The sequence below is a fragment of the Anser anser genome (genome assembly GCF_964211835.1).
Source record: "Anser anser genome assembly, chromosome: 19".
NCBI classification, from domain to species: Eukaryota; Metazoa; Chordata; class Aves; order Anseriformes; family Anatidae; genus Anser; species Anser anser.
In genome coordinates, this window is record NC_139740.1 from 8,275,461 (window position 1) to 8,302,494 (window position 27,034).

At 41.1% G+C, this 27,034-nt stretch overlaps 1 protein-coding gene across 1 annotated transcript in view; it reads left to right on the forward strand.

Annotated features, from left to right (window-relative positions):
* Positions 1-27,034, forward strand: part of GRB2 (growth factor receptor bound protein 2) — a 51,394-nt gene that overhangs the window by 1,512 nt on the left and 22,848 nt on the right. The window contains exon 2 of the mRNA XM_083805641.1: positions 3,698-3,924. Within this exon, the coding sequence (XP_083661767.1) occupies positions 3,847-3,924 (78 nt within the window). The 5' untranslated portion in view covers positions 3,698-3,846. The remainder of the gene's footprint in view (positions 1-3,697; positions 3,925-27,034) is intronic.

Below are 27,034 nucleotides of genomic sequence, written 5' to 3' on the forward strand. Positions count from 1 at the left end.
TTTGATCTGATAAATATTATCTGCTTTGTACTGCAGCTTAGTTCTGTGATATCTGGACTTAAGACAAGGCATACTTAAGGAAATTGAAATGTATTAAGCTAATAGGTCTTGAGTATCATTTATTACCCTGAATGTTCTGGCTTTTATATGTTGATAACTTAATTTATATTTTACCTGGTTAGTTTGTAATGCTATACTTCCTTATTTGGCTAATTTGAATCAGGGCTCTGCCCTTATGATTTCTTCTTTCTATTCTTTTGTTTAGAGCTGACACTTAACATTTCTGCATGTCTTCCAGATGATGTATCCATACGTTTTTGTTTCCACCACCCTCAGTAATGTTTTGTCCTATAACAGATGATGAAGCTTAGGATCTGATTCTTTGCAAAATCTTCCACTGAATGTATCTTCTTACTTTGGCTTTTCTAAACTGTCTGTTCTTCTGTTCCTGCCCGTGTTACTTTCCAGAAGAACAGTGAAAAGATTGAAAGTTAGAAAGCTCTCATCTGCTATAAAATTTGTGAGAGCAGCATAAAAAGCCTACCTTTGCCTATGTGTTTTTTGAAATATCCGTTGAAAAGATCATGAGAATTGTTTCCTGTTGGCTACAGCGGGGAGGTTTGTATTTATAATTACTTATATTCCTTCCTGAGCTGCAGCACTGTATTGCGAATAAAAGCTTGCAGTTAGCTGCATCTTCTACCTTTTCTTCCTCATCCATTTTCTTCCTCATCCTCCCCGATTTTTTTTAAAAGCAAAACACGGTGAGGTGAGAGGTGATAAACGTACTGATATTTTGATAAATCTTAGTGGCTCGTCTAGTAAGATCATCTGTTAAATCTCGTTATGTGTGGTCACTGGATTCATATCCTGACTGTGCTTCACTCTTACCTATCTTATCCTATTTGGAGTTTGTGGACCTAAGGTACAGTAGGCTTTGCAACGTGTCCTCTTTCCCGGCAGTCTGCCTAAAGCAAATACCTACAGCTGTGCTCTCAGTTGGCAGAGACCTCGCACAAGCCACTTCCCCAGTAAGCTATTTTTTTCCCTTGTGCAGTAGGTTTCTTTTATTGCAATGGTTGTGTGGCTGACTGTCTCTGGGCTCTTACGGAGTAAGGTTAGTGCGCGGCAAATGCTTCCTAAATGACTTTAAGGGAATTGGTGTTCTGAGTTTACCTTTTTTTGATGTTTTCTGTGTATGTATCTTGGTTTAATGTTTTCAAAGCTTTTCTCTAATTTCCGTATAGCTTTGTGCCTAAACGTGAGCTATGCTTTTGCCTAAAGTCTTGATGGTTAAAGTTTTGTTCTACATTGCAGCTGCTGTTAGTATCGTTACCTAGAAACATAACTCTTCTATATGCTGACAATATATATGATGGTGGTAGTAATACGAATGCATGTTTAAAAAGAAAATTACGTGATGAATCTCTTTCATCTTAAATTGTTCTGGAATATTTCCCACTGTTGTACTATTGCTGAGCTCAGGGAAATGCCAGTGTAGTTCTTGGAAGTGCTGCATCAGTTTCTCAAAAAAAAAAAAGTTGGGTATTAACTCCTTCAGTAAAAAAAAAAAATGAAATTATTTTAGGTGCTAGTAGAGTACTGGGTAGCAATGCTTGTGTAGCCCGAAGAGAGGAGCGTTTACCAGCTGGCAGTAGTTTCTATCTCTAGATGTATGTTAAGCCCATAATGTTTTGTCCGGGTTGTGCAACTTGCTTTTATACTCTTCGATTTTGATTCTAGGGTTTGCAAGGAGTGTTCCCTTAGCTGATGGCGTTTGCATGCATATAATGATACGCAGCTTGAAATGTAGCATTGAGCTTTTTGAAACCCAGAAATGTTGCAGCTATATTTATCCTTTAAGAAGGAATAGAAACTCGGCTGTGTTTACCATGAAGCGTACAGGACTTACTGACAATACGCTTGAACGAGTGTTTGCATTTTCCATCGCTTCATATGCGGTCATTTCGTGTTGCACCTTGATATTGCTGGAACAGCAGAAAATGGTTTAAAAAAAAAAAAAAACCAAAACAAAACATCAGTTTAAAAAAAATAGGTCAGGTTAGAAAGATGAGGAGATGGGGAACCAAACGTAGTAGAGGCTGGCAAAGGGCAAGTGTTCCTGGTGCAAGAAAGTTATTGCTGCTGTTTGGATGTGTATGTTCATTCAGTATGGAAGGCTGATGTCAGAAAAACAGATTTTTTTAATCAATATCAAAACTTAAGCATTTTAGAGTCATCAAAGTGTAACTCAATTAAAACCAAAAAGCGTGTCCTTTTATTATGTGTATTGGCCAAAGCTTGGATCCTGTATATTTATTTCTAGTATTTCCAGCAGCACAGGAAGATCGTTCCGTGGGATCCTTGTGGCTATTGACAGCCTTGTCAGCCTTACTGATGTTTTGGTCATGTTGTTTAGGTGTTCAAAAGAAAATCCCAAACCCTGTCCATGTGGGGACTTGACTAAGGTGTTCCTTTTTCGACAAAGGTACACCTGTAAATATCAGTGATAGAAATCTTAGTTCTTTTTTTTTTTTCTTTTGCCTTAAGCTTCTTTATTCTTTAAGGATGTGGAGCTAAAGATTGGCCAAGCATGGGACTTGTGGAGTATAAGCATGTTAATTTGCTCAACTGCATTTATGTAAGGCAGATTTTTTTTCCCCAAAAGGAGAAAATACTATTGCCATATGCTGCCTTTGCATGTAGCAGTGCTCTTTCTGGGCCATAACCACAAAGACCGAATTAGCAGGTGCGTGGGTTAACTGGTGTTTGTCAGATCTTTTCTGTCTTGGATTGTCATTGACAAGGATCAGCTCTCTGCTGATTCTTCAAAGTGATAAATTCATGGCGGTTTTTAATTCGCTATCTTACTTGACTTCTTTCTGATCCCTCACCTTCTCTGCTATCAAATGAAGCTGGGCTCTGATGAAATCCCTCCTGTTCTGAGATCAGGGTTTATTTTCAAGACCTTCAGATGGTTTCAGTGTCTATATACGTGATGCCAAATTTGGTGGCATTTTTCTCTGGGGCTGGAAGAGATGCTGCCTCGACCTTGCTGATTTTCACGCGGTGCTTCTGAGGATCTTTGGGTTTGTTTTGACGTGTTGGGCTGCTCAAGACGCTGGAATTTCAGGAAGGTTGCTTTTATGTCAGACCGAGCCCTGACTTTGTCTACGTGTTTATTCTTTCAGGGCACTTTTTGCTAGCCATTTCTTGCCGAGAACCAAGAGCAGTATCTTTGCTTTATCTCACTCATATTCAAATCGATACGAGCTGTATGAATGGAAAAAAAAAAAAAAAAAGAGAAAAAAAGAAAACCAGCGGGTGTAAACCGCGTGTGCCTGCCGTGGCGTAGCGAGCGGGCTGCCCCTCCGGTGCCTGCCCACCGTGCTGCGAGCCCTGCGCTTCGCCCTGCTCCCCCGGGGGGCTCCGGGGGCGGCTCTCCCCGGGGCTCCGCCGGGCGGGAGGGGGGCCGGGCCCTGCCCCAGCCCCTGCCCGGGCTCCCCGGGGCCGCCTCCCGGGCTCCTGCCGGCCATTGGCCGCGGGCCGTGTCACTCGGCGAGCCGGGCCTGCGGGAGGGAAGGGGAGGAAGCGGCGGCCGAGCCGCGCCGGGCGGAGGGGAGAGGCTCTGGGCGCGGCCCCGGCCCTCGCTCCGTGCCACTTCCCCCTAATGGCCCGTCTCTTCCTCCCCCTCTAGGGCGGATCGACCCCCAGCCTCTCCTGTATGCGCCAGGCGGCGCCGGAGCCTCGGACGGAGCCGGGCCGCGGGAGGGCTGAGCCGGGAGCAGCCGCGAAGGCTGCGGGGAGCGCTTCCTTCCCACCGGGAGCCGCAGCCCCAGCCCCAGCATGGAAGCCATCGCCAAGTACGACTTCAAAGCCACGGCGGATGACGAGCTGAGCTTCAAACGGGGAGATATCCTTAAGGTGAGTGGAGGGGAAGGGCTCGGGGTTCGCGCTCTGGCCCTCGGCTTTTCGGCTCCTCAGTCTCGTGAGTCGCTTCCTGTCCCTCTGCTGAGTCCCCAGCGATTGCCAGCTCCTTTTAATAGGGTACCTAAACGTTTCCTCGAGCCCAGTCTGACCTCTTTAAAAGCAGGAGATGCTGTTCTGTTGCTGTGTTAAGCATACATCCCAAAGTCTCTCTTCTCTTCTGAGCCTGGAATATTTGAAAACTCAGTCTTAAACACTGTGGCGAATAAGAAGAAGTACAAGACAGCGGGCTCTGCACTGAGTTCCTTTCTCTGTGAGGATGCCCTTCAGTGTATTCAAGATCAGTTTGGTGCTCCTTTCCTTTGACTTCTGCCAAAGATTCCAGTATCAAAGAATTGTGATTAGATTATTTCTCAGTAGGTAATCATTTAGCATCACTCTGCCAAATAATGGTGCTGAATTTTATCTTCAGACCTGATGAACTCAAGTGATAAGCTTATGACTGAATATTTAATGGATCTGTGCAGATGGAAGTGGATGTTGGAGTGCATTAGAGGAATTTTGGTCTATAGTTCTTTCAATTTATCAAAGGCTTTAAGAATTCATCTTTAGAATTTGAGAAACACCAGAGTTTCTAAGACTGTAATTAAAATAACACACAGAACAAGCCCAAAATTTTGGTTGTGGAGGAAGTAAAACATAAACCCCATAATGATTTGTTCTCAGCAAAGCATAGTTCTGAGCTGTGTTGCTTCCAAGTAGTAAGAGCATTATTGCAGAGTGTATTAATGGAGTTTCATTCAGAGTCAGTATTTCTCTGTAAATGTAAAAGATGGGCTCACCTTCCTAGTGTGATGCATTTACTATTCAAGTATTTTAAGATGCTGCTTTCTAAAATGCTTTGAGTAGAAACTGCTTTGAGAGGTGCCTATCTTGCAGACGTAAGGCTGTAACTTTGTGCATGCTGACAAATCAACTCCTGCAGACCTCAATGCGATTACTCATCTGCTCAACATTTTTACGAGAGAAGGGCTTGATTTAGCTACTATTTTAAGATAAGTTGGAAAAAGTCCTCTACGTATACACTTAATATACGTCTTCTAGAGCTGGTATTTCAATAACAAAATGTGACTGTTAGAAATGCAGTAATATCGTGTGGCTGTTGATAATGGCAGCAAGAATGTATCCTGCTTTGAAATTGTTCTCTTAGAATAATTGCATCTGTATGTGTCTTCCACATCCCTGGCCCATAATTGACCTAAAAATGCCTGTTAGATCTGCACACCTCAATTCCCATGTGCATGTAATAACCTTTTGCCGTTTTTAAACGTTCAAAACTTCAAAACGCTAGATTTCTTTTGTGATAACCTAACAATGATTTTTCTATTTTGGGTCACTACTAGCTGCCCTTGGCTTTTATAGTGTATTTGAAGAAGGGCACAGCTGAAGTAAGCTTGTAGAAAGTGCTGAACAGGAAGGAAAACATAAATATAGTGAAGTACAGTTTATTTTAAAGTGTATTCTTCATTATTTTGAGCTAGTTTGGCATAGGTGTTTGCTGAAGTACATGAGAAATGTCTTGTGTAATGTTTGTATTCATTTAAAAATATTTTCCTCCATAAGAATTAAAGGGAAAATAACTTTTTAGACTTCTGAATGTTTTGTCTGTACTAAAACTGCTGCTTGTAGTAAAATGTGCTTGAATCTTGGCCACTTGATGTCATCTCATAGATACAAATTCTGTCATGATAGTAGAAACATGCCGATACGTATGCACTTACATTAATCACTGTATTTTTCCTAGAATACAGGGATTTTCCTACTCTACACAAAACCTAGGCTGAATACTTCCGCAAATCTACGATGAGCAGTTCACAAAATTTTTATTTCTTTTTTGCTTATATTCTGAAAATGCACATTTTACATATTTACTTCATAGATGAGTAAACTGAGGCCTAGAAATGATGATTTGCTCAAGATCATCGCTAAAGTTACTGGAAGATCCAAGAGTTTCAGGGATCTTTTTTCAGCATGCAGTCGTAGTGAGTTTGTGTGGTGTGGGAAGGTTCTCTGTATAAAGCTGGCAGACTTCAGAGAAATAAGCCAACAACTATTAGAATTGTTACAGTTCATTTTATTCAGGCTGACAAGCTTCTGTGGTAAATTGTCATTTTGAAAGTCTGGTCCACTTCAAAAGCATTTCAGTTTGTGGAAATTAATTTTCATCAGGCATGCCAGATCTGTTTTGTTAGTACTTCACTCATGACTGAGAAGTCTCAGGGTATCCCATTTGCGTGCCTCGTGATCAGTCTGATTTATTAAGTCAATCCTGCTGCCTTCAAATGAGTGACGGAAGAGAAATAAACTTGTAGGATGTTGAATGCAGCTGCACACTTCAGTGTTTAAATATCCTTTGAGGCACACGCATAACTTCACATGCCTAGTGAAGATTTCTACTAAGGCTGGTGTTTACGCAGCTTTGGAAAGTCAAGGTAATTTGGGATGTAACAGGATGGCAAAAAATTGTTTTGTAGAGAAACGTTACACCTTAACTATGCTAAGGAAAGAACAAAATCTATAACCCTTTACTTCCCACTCCTTAAAAGTTCATGTTTCTGTCTGTGGGGAGAGAAGGCAAAGATGCACGCTGCCTGACTCCATCTGATTTCAGCGGATAACTTGGCTATGATGTCATGGTGCCATTATTGCTGCGTGCCCACAGATTCTGGACTTGATTGAACAGCATTTGAACTGGAGCCATTAGGCTGGTTGTTAGTAATCTTGTGGCCGGGATCCAGAAGTGAGTGAAGATAGTTGACCTTTGACTTGCAATTGTAAAACAGCTGAGTGAAGAGGAAAAGTGCTTGGCCTTTTCTTTTGTGGGCAATACATGGTAAAAGCAGCTTCTATAATTTTGTAACCCTGGCAGTACATTGGATCCTGATACTCTTTTGTTTAGTGATTCTCCAGCAGTGTGTGGTATTGCCATTCAGGAGATACAAACTGACAGCTTGCTTTAAAGCTTTTAATAGGCTAAATGCTACTTGCCTAGCTTTTCCCAAAGGAAGGAAAGGTTGCTGTTCCCTTCTGTGTCCTCCGATTGTAGTACAGTGCTGCAGCTTTCAAGATCACCTTTTTTTTCATGTACTGGGTGGCAGCTTCACAAAACGTGTTAGTGACCGATCCCATCAAAGGTGTGAAGCCAGCCTGTCCCATTATTTAAAAAGAAAAAAAAAGTTTGAAGGATTCCTGCTTGAAATTTTGATTTACTCTTTTACTTCGAGTAGCTGACAGCTGTCACGATCCTTTTTCAGTCTTTTCCCCTTTCACTTGCTGTGTTTGTTGATGTTGAGACTAATTAACTTCAGTTTCTGTATATATTTGTCGTTCAAGTTCTGTGTCCCCAAAAACTAATGTATTTCTAGCAGCTTCTGCTTTGTTGGCCTTTGTGCTAGCTGGCAAGTGTCCAGACCTAAAGTGTGCTGATGTTTGCTGGTGGTTTGGCAAGAGTAGAGTGGGAAGAATAGAAAAATCATCTGATACAACTAGCCAAGGCCTCTTCGCTCTATTCTTCTTCCATCTAATCTGAAGTGTACAATTTAATATGATGGTACTCTGATAACTGTTCTGCATTGGTATTACAAAATCACTAATCATTCATGAATATCCTGAATATTGGATTTATTTAAAAAATATATATATTTATACACACACATGCACACACACCACTGCTCCGTTTCCTCTTTTTCCTTCTTCTTTCCCAGGGTTGAGGCATAGCTGGAAAGTGATCTTCTGAAGAAGTAAATAAGTTCCTGTTTTCAGTGGTGGTCAGCATAATTCAGGGGTACTGACTGGCTCTTTATGAGTAAAATTATTCAGATGGCGCTTTAAGTAGAGGACCTTTATCAGCTTTAATTTGGGGATTCTGACTTTGTGGGACACGCAAACCAGCTTCCCTATATACTAAAAGAAGGAATTCCTTGGTAGGAATTGATTATTTGAGAATTCCATTCAGCAAAGTCAAGATTTTTGTCCTACTCTGAACACTTGTCACCTCAGGTTCTGTTCACGTGATTGTTTACCACCGGATGTATTTTCTTTCTGTTGTTTTTCACAGGATTGTTTGCAAACAGTTGATGCTGAGATGGCATTTTCAGTTCCTGCATGAAAACCATTTTTCTGTCTGTAGGCAATGAAACAGTTTTGAACAGAGGCAGGGGTGTGATGACCAAAGGCAGCATGGCCTCCCTTCTCGTCTTCCTTGTCCCTTGTCTTTTACCTCACCTGCATTGGCCATTTCGTAGCGGTGTCTGTGATAGAGAGTTGAAATGCATGGCTTGCAGAAGGGTAATGCAGAGATTTTTTTTCCTGTTATGGGTGGAATTGTCTTCACTCTCATCCTTCTCCGTTTCTTCCTATGCATCCCCTTCATCTTCCCAATTTTTTGTCAGGGGATGGACTCAGTGTAGTCTTGATGTTTTTAATATGTGCAAAACAGTTTTCTGAATCAGCAGTTTATGCGTAATGCAAGCACTGGGTGCTTTCTAGTGAAATAGGTCAAATATTAGAACAGGTTGCCTCGAAGCTGTGGAATCCCTATCCTTGGAGCTCTCCAGACAAGTCCTTGAGCAATCTGAGTAGACTTGCTTTGAGCACCAGGCTGAATTGGGTGACTCCTAGAGGCCCTTCCAACCTACGTTATTCTGACTTTGCTGCGAGTGGCAACTCCCTGGTACGTGACGATTGATTTGTAAAGGTGTGCTAAGGTCGTGTTCCTTGGCAGGTGTCCTTGAGTGAAGGTCATGTCATCGGTACGTCACCAGTATTGTGATCTGAGAGAACAAAACTGTCAGAAAATTAGAGACTCACAAAGTGCGTAGCAGGATCTCTTTAAAATTGTAGCTATAAGAGGTTTTGTTCTTCTCCTGGTCTATCACAAACTGTTCAGTGCCTATGTTTTTACTATGAACTCTCAAATATTGTTCCCTTAATGTATGGTAGTAGCCAGAAGGTGGGATGCTTTTTATCAGCCAACTTCCCTAGGCATCAGGGTAAGGCTTGTGGGGAGGAACTACCTAACCTTCACGAGGTGTGTGTGCACAGAAGGGGAAAAATGCTTGTGTTCTGCACTGGTAAAAGAGCACAAAGCCACTTGGAGCAAGATTGCGTTGCTGAAGTTGTCTCTGTGCAGAAGATATACACATAAAGCACTGCAGACTGAAGGTCTGAGGTAATTGCCAGCTTCTGGAGGAGTAAATAAATTCCTCCTTAAAAATGACATTTTTTTAGGAGCTATTTGTGATGATTATTTAAAGTTGTCGCTAAAAGGAGAAAAAAAATGAGCTCTTGAATGCAGCGTACTACCTGAAGCCTTCTGGAGTTCAGAATGTCAGACGAGGCTCTGATTAAAGCTAGTAGCCACTTTAGCTAATTTTATTGTGTTGACTTAACATGTATTGCATTCTGGTATAACCAGGGGAAATGATGCTAATTTGAAGTTGCAGCTGCCTTTTGCCAGATTAACGGGAGTGCTGTTGCAGTTTCTCTCTGAGGTCCAGCTTTTGATGGGACTGGTGTCACAGCCGTGTGAAAAGTTTTCATAGGCATATCAGAAAAATCACCTTTTGGCTTGCTAAATTATTTAATCTGCTTGTTCCTGCAACCCACGTGATGTTTTTTGTTGTTATCTCCTGGCAACACAAAAACCTCTCTCCTGTTCAATTCAGTGTTTCTCCTGTGATATTTGATGAGAGGGTGTCTGAGAATTTCAGACAAAATCAGTTACTCTGAGGGACATCCCAGGCATTAATGGACCAACTTTGATTATTTTATTCAATGAAAATGGTAAAAGTTTGATCTCAGTAGAGGGAAGAGAAGAGGGATTATGACTTCTTGTGACATGCATAAAGGATCAAGCGTGTCATGAGTGTAGTAACCATGGCTCCCTGGTTTATGAGCAGAGCCCTGTTAACTGGGGGGAGGAGCAGGAGCCAGGCTGTTGTGAAATTCAGGCTTTTCTGATTTCTTACTCTAATCAATAAGAATCCAGCTAAGCAAGGGGAGATAAGGAAGCCAATCTGTGTGAGTAATAACATAAACAGTGAACTGCGTTACCCCTTCATAAAATCCTGTGTGCTTTAAAGTTATCACTGGCTGGTGGCTATGTACCAGAAATCAATAACTGAAGCCTAAACCTCAGGAAAAAAAATGTTCTGGGCAAAACTAATTCTATTGCTTTGAAAATGACGTAAAATTAAGTGTAAGTCCCCTAACAACACTGGAGCCAAAATCTCACAATCTCACTTTGAGCAAGAAGGAAGCAGTGTATTGTAAAATTCATCGTGTTTGGTGAATTAATCTAAACCGGAAGAACTACTAAAGACAACATGAGTACGTTTTCACAATTGCTGTGGGGCTGAACTGTTGAATTATTTTAAGGCTATTATACCAATGCTGTCAGTTTTCCATACTTGCTGGTTACCTCTGAATTAAAATCTTTGCTAAGTTGTTAATACTTTTATTTATATAGGTCTGAAAACTTTGAAAAACCAAAGCTAGTTCTAGAACCATAACAATAAACAAAAAACAACAACATATTTAAAGCCATTCACATAACAGGCCACCAGCAAAAGATTTGGCATTGTACATGAAATAATTGAGATTAATTTTGAGTTTTTCCTGTGTGTATGTAGCTTCTCACTACTTCTGGTCTGTGCCGCTGAATGTCCTTTCCAGGTGTGACAGCAGCACGCTGTTAAAGCACAGGTGGAACAGGGTGGCGTGGTGCACCCTCTGCACCAAGAATTGAGGGTTTGTCACTGTGCAGTCAGAGATTGGACTGTAGTCCAGCTAGCTGAAAATTAGCTTGCATATAGCTGCAGGAGATAATGATAATGGCGTTCTGAGATTCAGCATGATTCATAAGACTTAGTGAAACTCTGGATGAATTCTTAGCCTTTGCTTATTTCTGTGGACCGGGTATGATCCCTTAATGCCCAGGCTAGCTACTTGGAAGGTGTTAATTAGCAAGATGCGTGGCAAAGGATATGCATATTTCCTTTCTGCCCTCCTGCCCCCACTTCTTCCAGCGCTGGAGGGAAAGGTGCTAGCCAGAGAGATAAAGCTGGGGCTTGAGAACTTAATGTCTAGGTAGAAAAGCGAGCAAGGAGATACATCTGTTCTTCCTCTGATGCCTAATCTTTATGGACTAGAAATGGAGCTTTTGTATAAATCCATTTCACCAGAGCAGAAGTGAAAAGAGGCAGTAGGTCTCAGTGCTTTATTTGTTACTTGCTTTATCTAAGGTTTTTGTTAGGAAGGCTGCCTTCAATGTCTGTCGTTTCCAGTTTTCTCTGAAAATGCAAAATGCAAATGAGTAGGTGAATTGTATGCATTCTGCATTTCTATGCAGATTGGCAAACTGATAATGCGGTTGTTTGGTACACAGGTTCTTATCTGCAGCTTTATCCCACGGCACTTCTTGCTCTTTCATTTCCTTTGCTGGCTCTGCAGTGGCAGTTGACATTTTCTCCCAAGCTGGGCAAACATCAGTGACTAGTGTATACACAGCGAAATACAAATGTGTTTTAGATCCTTGAGGTCTTAGGAAAAAAAAAATAGGAAAATACTTTGTGGCTTTTTTTGCCTTACCTACAGTGCAAGGAACACTGTATAAAGTTCTTTCTTTCCCTCAAATATCTCTTTTTGGATGGCTCAACAGCACTGTGGATCTCAATCTGTCAAGCTTCAAGCTGCAGTTCTGTTTGTCACGTTCTAGGCTTGTGCCCTGTTGCTGAATATTTAAGCACTGATCATGAGTGGCACATGCCTTCAACTTTGAAGTCATCTTGTAGCACCTCACAGGAGTGGATGTTCAAATGAAATGGAGAAATGGTTGCGAAGCAGACTGTATGCCGTGGAGCCTGAACTTGTTCCCATGTCTTATCTGCGTGATTGGTGCCACCATCTGCCAGCTCAAGTGAGAATTGGTTTAACAAACTTTAAAATGTGTTTTTCGTGGTGACATGTGCTAAACACATGGGATTGTACAGCTGAGCTCTAATAGAGGAAAAAGTGAACTGACTGTCTCCAAAACTGCTCAAGGTAATTATTTTTAGGATATTTATTATATTCCTGAAACCCAGATGCTACTCTACAATACTTCCTGATTAGTTACTAGATGAATCTGAAATTTGCATTTTAAATGGTTCTGTTTATAATTTTCCTCAGCTTGTATTCTTTTTTACTTAAAAAAAAGCTCTTTTCTTTAGATATTAAATAAAAACCCCTTTAAAAAAAGTCTTGAATAGCCTAAGAGACTTTTTTCTACTTATGATCGCTTGTTTGAATTTCTGTACCTGATCTTAGATCCTTTTGTTTTCAGTTGTTGAGGCTTCGGAAGCAGGAAGACGGTCCTGCTACTGAAGATGCCTTGTATCAGTTGTCCTCCCCATCCCATGGGGGCAGGGCAGCATGGTGATTGGGACAGGGCAACAGTTAGGACAGCTATTTTTGTCTAGGAAGCAGATTGTCAGTCTTGGTAGAGTAATTAATTTATAATTATGATGTTCAAACATTACTGACCTTTATAAATAAAATATAGAAAGAGGATCCTTAGATTTGTTCTGTTTGTACCTGCTGAACTTCGCTTCGTTGCAGGCGTTCGTGTCAGCACGCACACTCTGTCACGAGCTGCGTGTTGGCTCCACTGCAGCTGGACCTCATGCAGAAAGCAAAAAGCTTTTCTTTCAGTTCAGCTAAACTGTAATTATACAGTTATTCTCTAAAACCTCTTATTTAAATAATTTGTCTCTGGAATTCATACTTTCTGCACTGAGCCAACCTACTTCTTGCTCTAACTTGTACTAAAACTCTACAGGTTTACATCTGGGGGGAAAAAAAAGTGCTGCAGTTATGCAAAATTGTTTCCCTTGGGAGGAAAGGGGGGAATTCTTCATGAGTTATGTATGAGCCAGCAGGTTCCACTAATCGTAGCAGCTCAGCTAGTGCAGAAGCTTGTGGTCTAACCTAGTCAGCCCTCTGGTTTATGAGAAATTGGTACTAAATTTTAAGCCATGCAACTCTTGCTGAGTTTGAGTAGGTTTTTCCATTCTAAATCCTTATATGCAGTCTATTTATGAGTGTTATATCTTCTGATATCTTCACTTAGCCATAAACATGAAATATTTTAACTATTTGATCTGGTTTTCGCTTTCTGCTGTTAATAATAAACTATGGTCTGCTTGAAAAGCTATGTTTTGATTCCAGAATTAAGTGTATTTCAGAATGCTAGGAAGGATTTGAAGCTGTAGAAGTGTTCATCTTTTCCTAGTTCTTCTGGAAAATCTGGCAATTTGGCTTAAGGGCTTTTTCCTGAGCTCCTGTGTAGTTCGGGTCTTGTGTTCTAATCTTTACTACTACTTGGGGGCGTAACTAATCAGGGAAACCTCCCAAATTCTTTGGATAGAAAAACAAACAAGTGCTTGAAGTTTGTTCCACAGTTGCAGGGGAACACAAGAAATAAATGCAGGGAGAAAAATATAGTGGAGACAACTAGATTGAACCCTTTAAGAGGTGAAATTCAGCATTTAAAATGTTGCTTTTCCCAACCTTGCTGTCAAACAGCACTTGAATTTTGGTGAGATGAACATCAGCTTGAAAAACATGCCTTCTTGAGGCAGTATCAGGAAAACCTGTTGTGCATGTATCCAGCAGCTAAATTGTATGTATTTTATGTTTGTGTTTTGTCTTGCATGTCCTTGAGTACTTTGTAAAGATGCATCCTTAACCCTGGAAGCGGTAAAGCGGGGACTGTGGCAGTTGGGGCTCTCTTCTGACCTCTGGAATGGAAGAAGCAGAAGCAACTTCTGCTTTCTCCTTGCCTTCACTTTTGTCCTTGTTTCTTAAAATATATTTTGCAGTAATGCTTCTACCTTTCCTCTAGTGACACTGTAGTTTGTCAAAAGCTAATCCATGGATTTGTCAGTTTTGACCATTTGTATCAAGGTGCTTAAACTCTTTTCAAGCATGAAGCTGTCTTGATACTTTCTTACCCTTCAGCAGCAAATGATGCAGTCCTTGATTTTCCCTGAAAACTGCCTTTTAGGGTAAGAGCCTAACTTGGTCTCTGCCAGGATGGATGGATGAAGACTATTGTGACTTACCTAGGAAGACCCTGAATGAAACCAGGAACTCTCTTCACAGGCCTTAAAAACGATGAGATAACCAAACTGATAATAGTTGACTCGGCTTTCCTGGCTTCTGCCCCTTCCTTTACAGCTTGTATCTGTAAATCTTCTGAGCTGTTACCTTCATTCAGTCTATTTAGATAATATAAAAAGGAAGAGCACAGGTAAAAAGAGGCTTCTGATGTTTCTATAAACTTTTTTGATTTTTCTTTTCCTTGACAAACTTGTTTCATCCCACCTGACTCCTGTTTGGATTACAAACGTGTGATGGTGCTGTAGGATTAGATAACTATTGATGTTACTTGCTTTATGAGTAATAAGTTCCCTGTAGTTTTTCTTTAGAAGAAAGATTATTTTTGACTTTCCAAAAAGCTGAAGATATTAAACATAAGGCCTTATGCTGATAAAACAGCCACTCTGTAGTTTCGTCAGCTACCAAAATCTACCCATGGGTGACTTAGGTGACTTGCAGATTAGCAGTGAAAGTATATATCCCATGAGGATGTAGTGCTAGATCCTTTGGGGCTCCTTTGTTTGCTCTGTGAGGACTTTAAACTCACTTACACTTAGTTCTAAAGTTTGTTTAGACTCTAACTGGATTTAGCTGTTCTTGCTCAGGATTAGAGTCAAAATGAGAAGCCTGGCCATACCTAATCTTGGAAAACCGCTTTGCTTTCCCTCAGTCACAGTCCCAAAAAATCCTAAATGACTAAGGGTGATGGGGGGAAGAGGATCCTGTTGGTGTCCTGATGCAGGAAACAAGTAACACTCCAAGGGCGTGCTTGGGTTTGGCAACTTTTATCAGCACCACCATTAGGCATGATCTTTTTACGTGGTCCTTGTCATGTTCCCAGCTACCCATAGTAGTCAGCTTTCTCCTCCTCACTGTTCATTGCCACAGGTAACATGAAATGTGTTGTACCTTTATAATGGATTCTGTGTTAGAGGTTTTTTCTTGTGGAAGTAAATTCTAACCTTCGTGATGTTAAAATACTGCTCTGTATCTTCTTGGGAGCAGTTGCCACCTGAAGCAAATTATGTACAATTTTCATGATCAAAAGTAATAGAAAACTCTTTACACAGATAATGTTCGTTTACTCTAAATATCTGTATTATTTGCCATTAGAGCCTGGACTAGATGGAGCTCTTGTGTGGCTGTAGCTGGTGAGGCACTCAGCGCTCTAAAGTCATGCTAACACACTACCTGGTAATTTCATTTTTTTCCCCATCTTCTGTCCCTCTCCCCTTGTGAGAGCTCGTAGGATAATCTCTCTCCCTGTACTCAGGGGGAGAAGATTTGCAAATGTCTTGTCTTTATTGCTTTTTCTTCTGAGGGAGGTTTTGTATACTGCGGTAGTCATTCCGTACTGTATCTGTGTTGCTTCCTTTTCATTGTTGAATTTTTTGAGCTGGGCTGAGTATAGGTGCTCAGAGAGAGTGAGACAGTACAGATCTACAGCATTGAATCTTTGCTTTGTTTTTAATTCTTTCTTAACACTTAGGTAATGTTTCTGATTTTGTTTTCAGATTACCACCCCTATCATTCCAGGGTATTTCCTGCAGAATGATAGTTTAAAGCCTACAGCTTTGTGTAGTTAGAGTTCTAGGGGGTTTGGGTCTCGTTTTTGCCTCATATATGTTCCTTTGCATACCACATTTGATCTCACACTTATTAGTTGGTCTCTTAGCATTTAAAGTTACCAGCACGACTCATCAGTTTTAAAGTTTGTGTACACTAACTCTGTCTTGGCAAAGTTCCACTTCACCCCTCTGTCACCTTCTCAGGTGACGGGTGAAGCTGTATGGGATCCCTTATGGGATGGCTGTGGTACAGCCTTCCTCCGTTGTGGATGCTTACCATTTGTTTCCTGCGTTAGCATTATACCAAGCCACCGAGGGGGTTTCTATGTTCTTAATAAGTGCATTTGTGGAGATAAGCAAAAAACCTGAGACATTTTTAAAATGAAACAACCCTCATGAAAAGCTTGAGTGTTGGCCTTGAGACTATTCTAGTTTATCTCAATTAGTGATTCTTCTGTCTTCTGTATGGAGCTATATTTTTGTTCTGTCTTGCCACTGATTAAATGGGAGGTCTGAGGTGAAGACTGCCTTTGCTTTTATAGCTTTGCCAGAAGAAGCCAGCTTCCAAACAGCTGCTTGAAAGTCAACTTAATTGGATAGCTATGTGTCCTGGGAGGTTTTATGGCTTCATACTAGCAATATTGCTGCAAACCAGCTGGGACCGACTGGCATCTGTTACAGTGCAAGATATGGATGTAGGTAATATCTCTAGATAAGACCTGGTGCTTGCTTTTGAGTACCTAATCGAGATGGGTTTCACATACTGCAGTTCTGAGAAGATTTCATTTATGGGAAAGTATCTACACTGCAAATTTGGAGAATTGGAAGATTTTGAATGCATCCACCATGTTAATGCATGGTCTAAAAATTCCATTTTATTGTGTAGGAACGATTGACCCCTGTTCAGGGCCCTGGGGGTGACTTTTTGTAGTGAAGGCATTGATCTCTTGCCTGGAATCTCCCAGTAGGGAGGGGAGAGTTTTAGTGCCTTAGCTTTTACTGAGCCTTACAATGGAGATATTGTGCTACTATAATGTACTTGGGAGCTTAAAATTAGTCTGTGGTCAAATAATATACCCTAGGGTGTCAGTGACCTGCATTATGATATCCCTTCCAGGTTATTGCAGCGAAGCCATAACAAGTTCTATTCTTGTTTTAATTTGTTCTTGACCTGGAACAGTTCTCCTAATTTGAGACACTAATTAGGAGCTGGTTTTAGTTATCTCTGATCTTTTCCATAAAGAATTCAGTGCCTCAGCTGTCTTGACTTCAGGATTTTGGAGCGAGTTGCTTACTGCTTTTGGCGCTTAGGATCTTCATTATTCATGCAAGGACAGTCTTTGATTTTCTTTTTTGCCTATAACCTAAGAAAGCAGCAGTAGACTTGTAGTGAGCTCTGGTGTTTTTAATAGTACGATACTTCTGTAAAGGGGGGGGGGGGCATGTGCCAGTACTTATTTACCAGTTTTATATTTCTCTGTTCCCCTGAGATATAACAGTTAATACCTCTTTTTAAATTAAAAAGTGATTCAGTGATTCTTGTATTAGTCTACTGTATTTTCTTCCTAACCCTGAGCGGCTTTAGACAAGCGTTTCTTTTCTCGAGCCATGTGATTGTGAGCTGCAATGACTATTGTAGGCTCGGTCTTTTAAATCCACGAAATTCTCTTACTCTAATTTGATGTGAGCAAATCCCATTTAAATGTTTTGTTTTCCTTGTATGGAGAGAATTGTACATGCATTAATGCTATTTTGTTAGCCTTGGACTGAAAGAGGAACTTCGTAACAAGGGGAAATTTTTGAAGGCATCACTTTGATGTCCAAATGTCCATTTCGTTTTTGCCCCCTTCAGTGTGTAATTCGGAACACTGCTTTCAGTAAGCCACCACAACTGTAGTTTCGGACTTATTCGAAGGTAGAACTCAAGTTAAACTTGCTTTAGAGTTCTTGGACCTTGCTCATTCCTAGTTTAAGTCAGAATAGGAGCACTGTTATGACACCGAAATGAACGTATATTATAGACCATCAGGCAGCTCTCTGGCATGGGTGTAGTCCTCACTGCATGGCTGCTCATGCTTCCTCCTCCTTCATCAGAGGAGTTATTGGCATGTTTCTGCTTTTTGTCATTCATAATGGCTTCTGGCATGCCGTATCAGCTTCCTCTTGGGGACAGATGTGGGCCATTCAGTTACGATAGCCATCCTTGTTTTAAAGGAATAATCCTTACTGCTCAATGCCCAGTTCCTTGTTTAGGGTTCAGACATCCCACTCTCTGGCTCTTCAGTCTATCGTTAATTATCAAAGTGTGTTTTTCTTCAATCTAATGAGGATTGCATATTTTTACAGGCTTTGTTGTGAGGTGTTTTTTCTTGTCTTTTAAAAAAAAGTCTCATCTTTCCTGTTTCACCAGGAATTGTTGAGCTTTTTATGGTTAAATTTAGGCCACTTTAATTCTGCTTTTTGTTATTCCAACTTCATGAGTACAGAATTAGTGATGTTTCATTGTGTGCTCTCGGTTCTCCAGAAATTGAACCATAATCTAATGAGGAGTTTAGAGAAGAAAGAAAAGCGGGTTAGTCTTGGAGTGAATCAATGCTTTTAACCAAGATCCATTATGATCCAAAGATAGGCTAAGCTCATTGGAAGATTTCTGGGATGTAACAATTTTAGTCCATACCAGACTGAAAGGAATCATAAACTTTAAGATAAAGTTATCATGAAGGAGGGGTCAATACGAGATGTTGGTACACCAAACCTACACTGTATTTTTACAGAATTTGGTGCGTTTGCCCTATAGAGGTTTATGTATGCTAAAGCACTGAAGAAGCCTTGTGCTGAACAGGCTGGTGGTTTTGGCACTCTCATAAAAGCTGGGGCTGTGGGTAAGTTTATTGCCTAAGTCTTTATAATAAAATGACTGAGGGTACAGTGTTGAGAATATTGACACACAACTTGTATCCCTCATAATCAAATAGCTAAGAAAACCTGGAAGTGAAGGGCTTGCAAAACCAGCAAGCTGGTTTAGGCACCTTGTAGATTTACAAAGACAACTGAGCGTAGGCAGTTGATATAAATTATATAATTTATTTTTACCAGCTTTTAAAAATCATTAGAAACATTTTTCAAAGCAACCCGTGGCTTGGATGTTATTTAGCTGCAAAACCTACTGGAATCCAATTTTTCTGGGTATCGTTTTGATCTAATATCTCTGCCTTGTTGATTTTCTTTTGAAAGCGGTTTGAATTTGGAGTGTACTTGATATTTTTGGTTAATGAGCGTCATTTAGTACATGTTACATGAAATCTTGTTCTCTTAGCAGAACGTGACCAGGTGGAATTGACCAAAGTTGCTGTGAAAGCTCCTTGGTATCTCCTAACAACCTCCTCTGGTGGTCGAAGTGTCTGTTACAATGGGCTGTTTGCGCTGGCTTTAAACTCCAGGCTGTTGGTGTAACACCAGCATAACCCTGTTTAGGTTTGTTTGTTTGTTTATTTAAAAGTGTGGGAGCTGTTCCTGTCCATCCAAAGACAGGCACAAGAAAATGGCAGTGTGCCATCTCAGGCCTCTAACAGTAGTACTCTGAAATATATGTCCATTGTAGGGACTCTTTCACCTCTTCTCCCTCATCATTCAGTGGTATGTGTGCAGGAGTATCACTGATTCTGATATAAGCTACAGTACAGTATAGCTACACCTCATTTCTTTGTTTGATTCTGTTTTATGAGATCGGAGACGCTCCGTGAAACATTTTAAGTGCGTATAATATTCTAGAGCTGGCTGTGCAAACCGTCTTCAGTTGATGCATTGTACTCTTTGATATATTATTGGGCCTAGGCTCTCATAAAGGTTGCAAGGGCTGTGTGCTTTGCATTATGCAAATGTAGCAGGAGTGAGTCAGATGATTCTTGGCATGCTGATCAGAAACCATTTGCAAGTGTCTTCCTCTTGTGCATCCGTGTGCGTGTCCCCTAGAGAGGAAGTCTGAGCAGCAGTGCAGTGACCGGATAACAAGAAAAGTTCCTGTCCCCTCCACACTGCCTCTCGCTGAAGATCAGCCAGACCGAGTACCTGTACGTTTTCCGTTCTAGACATGTCAGTAAAAACAGATTAAGCTGTTATGGATCAAAAATACGCTAGATAAAAATTGTTACTCTGCAGCTGATAAATCTCTTTTCTGATGTGTATAGTTGAGGCTCCTTACTGGTAAATTAATCACCTTTTAGGTGCCTTAAATGCTGGGTTTTATATGTTGGAAAACTGAGTTCTTATGTCTTACTAAGCCAAAACGTTGTTACTTGTATGCACTGAAATTGCCTTGATTTGTATGGGGACAGATAGGCTTCATTGATTTCTCTTAATTTTAGTCAATGCTGATTTATGATTGAAGTTATAATCCAGTTCTGAAGGTGTCTCATTTTAAGCAAGGGTTTGTTTACATGCAGTTGGATAAAGATTCATACAGGGAACAAAAAACTCTTCCCTGTCAGGAGGCTAAAGTCACTGTTGTCCGTTTTGCTGTTCTCTTTGTGTGAGCAGCCCTGTGGAGCTGATGTGCTCAGGTCCTTTCTAGTTCTTGCCAGGGGAACATCCCAAAATGAAACAGGTGTTAAGGGTTTTTTGCAGATCTTCATGTCTTCCCCACAATGGAGAGTTAAATTTAACTGTTAAATTGCACAGATAAGAGGCCACGGAGGCAGCAGGTTATGCAGATGTACGAGCAGGTCTGAGGCAAGGGAAAGAGCTCTGTGTGGATACCGACCAAATTATTAATTGTGGCCATGTCTGTGTTACAAAATCGTGAGGGCTGTGAGTGTGTGAACAGGCTTCCTGTGGGCTGAGTTAAGAAATACTGTAAAACTATTTGCTAAAAGCAGCTGCGTGCAAACTGCTCATGTCTTCCAAGAGTTGCAGAAGTAATTAGGCTGAACTGGCAGGTGAACCTGCTTTGTAAGAGACTGGATCTTGTGGTGCTTTTTTTTTTTTAGCCTTTCACAGGTTTTGTATAACTAGCTTACAGTACTGCTAAACTTCACATCGAACCTCAAAGGTCTCTTGTTGCAGGCTTTGATTTAGAGAGCCTGAGGCTTTTGCTGACCTACTGGGTAGTGCTTTTTTTTCTAGAAAAAGTTAGGACCTGTTAGCTGCCTGAACAGTGTTTTTCTACAGCCACCAGTCTGTTTTCAATTCCTTGGATGATTTCTTGCTTACCTCTGTTTGCCTTTAGTGTTATTTAATCTCAAAGCATCTTTCTGACCCTATTTAGTGCTAATATATAACATACTGTTTTTTTTCTTTTCCCTATATTTCTTTATTGCTGATTCTTGGCCAGGTTCCACTGAGGTAGCTGGATAGTGTCTGCTATAATGACTCTCAGCCACCTTGTATATCTGAGGCTATTTCATGCTTCCCTCCGTCCCTGCTGATATCCCACACAACAGAAGAGTTAAAGGATCATCACGCCATGCTGCATCTCTTCAATATACTGTCCTAAACCAACACCAAAATTGTCCCTTGACTGCTTTGTGTCAAACTAGTCACAGATGCAAATTGTTGTCCTGACAATGTTTGTCTACCTTAGGGTGAAAATCAATAAGCCAGTCACGTGCGCTTTGGGGATCTTGTTTTGCAAATGATTTGTTCTTCGCTAGATATGTTTCTAATTAAAGCATCTAGGATTGGTATTGGCTAGAGCCTCAGTAAATTAGTAAATTAGTCTTTAATATTCTGCAACATTAAAATCACATTGATGTATTACTTTGTCTTATTATGTAGTGTGTGTTTGGAGATGCCTAATTCTACTTTCCAATACATTATATTAGAATTGGTTAAATAGGTAAAAATCCAGCAAAATATTGACTTATGCTATGGTGAACCTTGAAAAGCTGCCTATTCTAGGAAATTGGCCTCCGTTATCTCTGATTTCATGCTTTTTCCATCTGTCTCAAAATGAAGAGATTAGGGCTGATCCTAGCTATTTTGTGAGGCAGATTATGGTAATCTTATTATTCTGATCTCATTACGCTTAGTCTCTAGATTTGAAAATGTTCTGGTTTTAACTCTTTCTTTGACAGAAATGTAGTGAAAAGGTAGTTAAGGCATGTTCTGCAAACTTTGGGTTGAATGTCTATATCATCCGGAAGTAATCAGACTTTAAAAGATTTTCCTAGAGTTATAAACTTTGTTGCTGTTGTCTGAAAAGACTGTCTAAAATCATGAGGAAATCTACTTTTTTTCTAAGTTATAAAGGTTGAAATGCCAGCTATATATAACAACACCAGAGTAATGGTTAAGAATTCCATTTTCAGTTTAATACTTTTTAGTTCTGGGGTCCTCTGTTCATGATATGTAGATCTTTCTCCTAGCTTTTCTCAATAGAAAAGGGATTTTTCAGATCTTTGTCCCAGTGTTTGACACAAATACAAGACTTAATGGAGCATTTCCTCACTTTATTTCAATTACACATAAGTTAATATAAGATGCTGGAAAATATGCAGCCACGTATTTCAAATGAAGGAGAGAGAACTGAATTGGAACATAGATACTGAAAAGCTGGGGAATTGTACAGCTCAATTTCACTGGTGTTACTGGGAGGTCAGCTTTGATCGCCAAGGGTTAACTTTCTAGTCTGTGCTAAAGGGACTCTTCTCTGCACTGGGCTGATAGTTTTACTGAGAGCACCAATGCAAATACTTTCAGGTGGGCTTTGAAGATTACAAGAGGTCTTTGTCTTAAAGCGGAGGAAGCTCTGGCCTTTCTGCACGGCTTCAGGCATCAGCTATGAAATAAATGCTATTGCCTCTTCCGGCCTGCAAATATAAGGAAAGCAAACTGACAGCGAGCTGCTGACGGGGTGGAGGGAGTTGAAAAGCAAATACGATTCTCTGACTTACTGAAGAGATTTGTGTTTTACTCTAACTCCTGTTGGAACTGGTTCATAGGATATTTGAGTTTGTGTTGTACTACACTGACGGACTTCAAGGTTAGATGCTGCAGGGAGCTCTTCTAAAGCATTTGAGCATGGCTCTGACTGTTGGTTGTTTTTAAACACCAGATGTATTTGCCAGTTACAATCCTGAAGCTGCATTTAGAGGAGAGGGAAAATTGGAAAGGCAAAAGATGTGTTTGTACATCAAACAAAGCTGGGACAGAAGGAAGCAAGTTCCTTCTGTGTGCTGTCATTGTTACAGGTCATCTAAATTAACCTTTGTGTAGAACAGTCTGTATTGTTACCTGGTTTTTCTTAGTAGAGAGAAGCATGCAATGCAGGAACATCCCTTAAGCTGCTGCTCCAACTGCCTAAAATACACCGGGTGTAGGATTCTTATTTAGACTTTGTCTTGTATTACAGAGACCTCTTCAGTTTTTTCTCTAGTTGCTAATTCCTGTGCTGTGTTGATGCAAGATTCATGTAAGGGAGTGAAGTCGATTGGAGCTGCGTATATTTGGAGGAAATGTAACCCTTGCAAATCATGGATCTTTTTCTTCACCCTGTTCAGACTTGACCAAGTTCTCCAGTGCTTTGGCCATTACCGGGTGGGGATGAATAGTGCAGAGATGAGAATGAATGGCCAGTGGAAAGAAGGTATGGGGAAAAGCTCAACCAAGCTCTGCCCCAAGGTTCATTTGTGGAACCACTGCCTTGGGGACATGTCTTTCACAAACAGCTTGGCAACACTGTCTCAGGGCATTCTGTTTTGTGTGTCACTCTTACTCGTGCTAGTGCCAATGTTTGGTACTGTGAACCAGGTCAGAGAAGAGAGCCAGCAGCGGAGAGAGGAGATTTTATCAAGATTTGTTTGCGTGTGGGTTTTTTGTTTTTGTTTTCTGGCTTAGCTAAGGTGAAGTCTTTTGATCTGGTCTAACAGCAGTTGTGCTGGCTGCACTGGGGGGAGACAAGTTTTGGCACGGGGGTCGGATCGGTGTACCTTAAGCTGGCGTTGCTGCTAGATGTGCTCTCTGCTGTCAAAGTGCAGTCTTTCATCCCTGCCCTGGGGCTATATGTTTGGCCGAGTCTCATGATGGCAGAGCAGCGTTCTCTTGGTGATTTTTAGAGCAGCCCTTTCTTTTTGTAGCTAGAACTATTTTTCTTGCTGTTCCCAAGAACTCTCAAAATTTGCCTTCGTACCAAAAATGCTGCTTCTATTGTGCATTCGCGCTGGGTGGTGATGGTTGTTTTGCTTTGAGTGCTGAGTTGCTGGCAATGTTTTAATACAGTTTTAGATAACAGTGAAGTATTTGTTTTTCAAATGAGAGGTAGGAAATTGCAAAGAATAAAGAATTACATGAGTTGGCTTAGTGATAGCATGCCTGTTCCATTTGGGGTACTGGAGGAGGAAAGGGGAATAAATGGTGATGTAAGTTAGGCTGCTGCTCTGACACTCCCCCAGGAATGACTTCTGGGAGGAACTGTAAAGGGCGGAAGCAAAAGTAAAGATGTCGAGGTTTCGTTGACTTTGACATTTGCTGTGAGTCATGTCTGGCCTGTTGTAAGAGAAGGATGATTCAGATGAGCACAGTAAACGTAGAGCTCCGTCCTTTCCCTCCCAATTTTAACACTTGTCAAAGCAAGGGATGGATTGCAGTCAGTCTGATTAAAGGGTTGTATCTGTACACAAGGACTATGACTCTGCTAGAGTTTTATGCAGGAGTTGGGGAAGCTTTGCATCGCTGAGGCAAATCTTTAGTTTGTGATACCTGTTGGTAGCAGTCAACTGCAGTAAGCCTTACATCTGAAAGATTCACATAGCCTTGGCACCGGAGGCTGATTTTTTTTGTAACATAGTAGAAAAATAGAGGGGCTTAGTGCAGTATTTTAAATTCTCGTTCTGGTCTAATTATCTGTTGTTAATTTTTTCCACTCTAAGCACGTGTCACGTCTGCTTGATAAAGAGGTGTATCTTCTGTCCCGTAAGTGCTTATAGCATTTTACATCAGTGTGCCTGGTAAATTTTGTGGCTAATGCCAAATTATACTTTCCCAAAGGTGCAGATGCAGCTGCTCTGTTGCCCTGCCTAACAACAGTAAGAAATACAGCTTTTTTGTGCTCCCAGAGCACTGGAGTTGCTTGGCAGTGATTGCTCATAAAATCCTATCATATGCAGACTTCTTGGAAGTAATTTTCAGTTTTCATCTCAAAATGCTATTTCAGCACCGTTTTCTTCACTTTAAGTAGGAAAGAGATTGAAAAGCACGGGTGGAGAGTTCTAGATGCGTTTTGAAGTTGGGGAAAATGCAGTTCAGATAGATGGTGATAACGTTATTCTTAGATTGCTGCTGTCAATCAGTTCTAGTGCTCCAGGAAATGGCGGACTTCAGCTTCAGTGGCCCAAAGGATCAGCCCTTGCAGCTGGGGGCTGAGCTGAACAGTGATGGCACCTGGGGCAGCTGGCTCAAGGCAGTGGACTTTTTTCTGTACTTTCAGATGCAAATTGCAGAATAAGCTCTAGGGAGTGGCAGGAAGTACGTGTGTGTCTTAGATGTGCAACAAATGGTGATTGTTCAGTTGCTGTGGAAAAGATGTCAAGCGAGTGTCAATTACAGTATGCTATCTCAGTCAGGTTTGGGGTTTGTGCATTGGTATTAACACCTGATTTTTAAACATCTAGTCACAAATCCCCACTCCTTCCCATGTGCACAGTTTCACAGCGTGTAGTTGGATGGAAGGGACTTTCACTGTGCATGTCAGTGATGTAACCCTTAAAGAATTAAACTTGTCAGAAGGACTAACAGCTGTCATATCAAAAGTATGGAGCAGGGGGGAAAGCTCGATCAGCTCACCAGTGTTTCTTGCAAGTGTCCCTGAATGTGATAGCTATTTCCGTGCATGAAGTCTGGTTTAGCTGTCTGTGCTGCGTAAATCTTCATCTCTCAGCAGGATCAGTACGAGGCTTAGCTTAGCCTGGCTGCCTGACCTGAAAGTAACTTTTCCTCCCATTTTATCCATTAAAGGCCCCAGCTTCCTTCCATTTGTGTACAGCTTGGGGGGGGGGGGTGGGTGAAGAGAAGGAAAAAAAAAAAAGACAGCAGCTGCCAGAGCACTTACCCAAATGAGCCTATCATCAGAAGACAAATGTCTTTGTAAGCCTCAGCTGAGTCCCTCACTTGTGCTTCCCTATTTCCCTTCCTCCCACTCACAGTCAGTTGAGCCTGATGCTGTGCCTCTGCAGGACCACGCGCGTGCTCCTTCCCAAACTCCTGTCCACCTCGTGTCTGCTCTTCCTTCTGTTTAACTCTGCCTAGATAAAGCTTGAAGCAAGTGGGACTATTAAGCCTTGTGTATGTAAGTTTTTTGGTTGTTTGTTGCAAGAACTGTAGAACAGGCTTTTTTATGTGTTTTGAAACTGGAATGAAGAGTCAGTCCTTCCTTCACTGCTCAAGCAGTCCTACCCTATTCCCCTCCTTTCCTTCTCAGCCGCTTGCTTCAGTTCCAGACTCGTACCCTGCGCTTGCTGGTGTAGGTGTCTGTGTAGCCAACCAGTCAACTGAGACAGGTGAGTCGTCCAGCCGTCAAACACCGCCTCCCTAAGCTGTTTTGCAGTCAGATCAGTTCCCCAGTCTTCAGCTACACAAGTGCCTGTTGCCACTGCATGGGGTGCGTGTGGGAGGGTGCAGCCACACGGCAGTGACTGCATATACCAACTCTCCGTGCTGCTGCCAGGCATCTAGCCTCTACAAACTGGTAGCATAGCCTCGGAGTTCCTACTTGGGTGGGAATTCGTGCTTGGAAGCGTGAATTAACTAGCAAGATTGTTAATACTCAGGTCGAGATATGCATGCAGTATCAGTGTTAAAAATTTCTCTGCTGTTTTGAGAGAGATGACTGCAGACGTCCTTCTTCATGGATGCAGGCTTAGCTCATCTAGATTTTGACTTACAGCTCTGTTTGGTTCCGCCTTTCAAGGTGTAACTTAAATGTGTTTCTGAGGGCCAGCAATAAGAGATCTGAAACATAAAGTTCAGAAATATCAGAGTAACTAAAATGTTGCATTACTTTTCAAGTCTTTTTAATACAAGATATTAGGTGTTCTTGACCTGGGCAACTTTGTTCTATAGATAATTAATTGTCAAATATTGCTTATTCCTGATATCTTTCTGGCAAAGAGCTGAGTAAGACTGTTTCACATTCTGTAAACTTTGCAATGCTGTAAAATATTAAGCAATCTATATTAAATGCCAAAATCCATGCTAGTAGAATCCTAAGCCTTTACATTTTAAAAACAGATGCAGTAAAATTTAAGGATTTTATTGCTCTGTTAACTTGTCCACACTGTAAAATCTTATGCTTGTGAATACATACCATGCAATAAACCAGTTTAAACAAACCCATGCATTTAGATAAT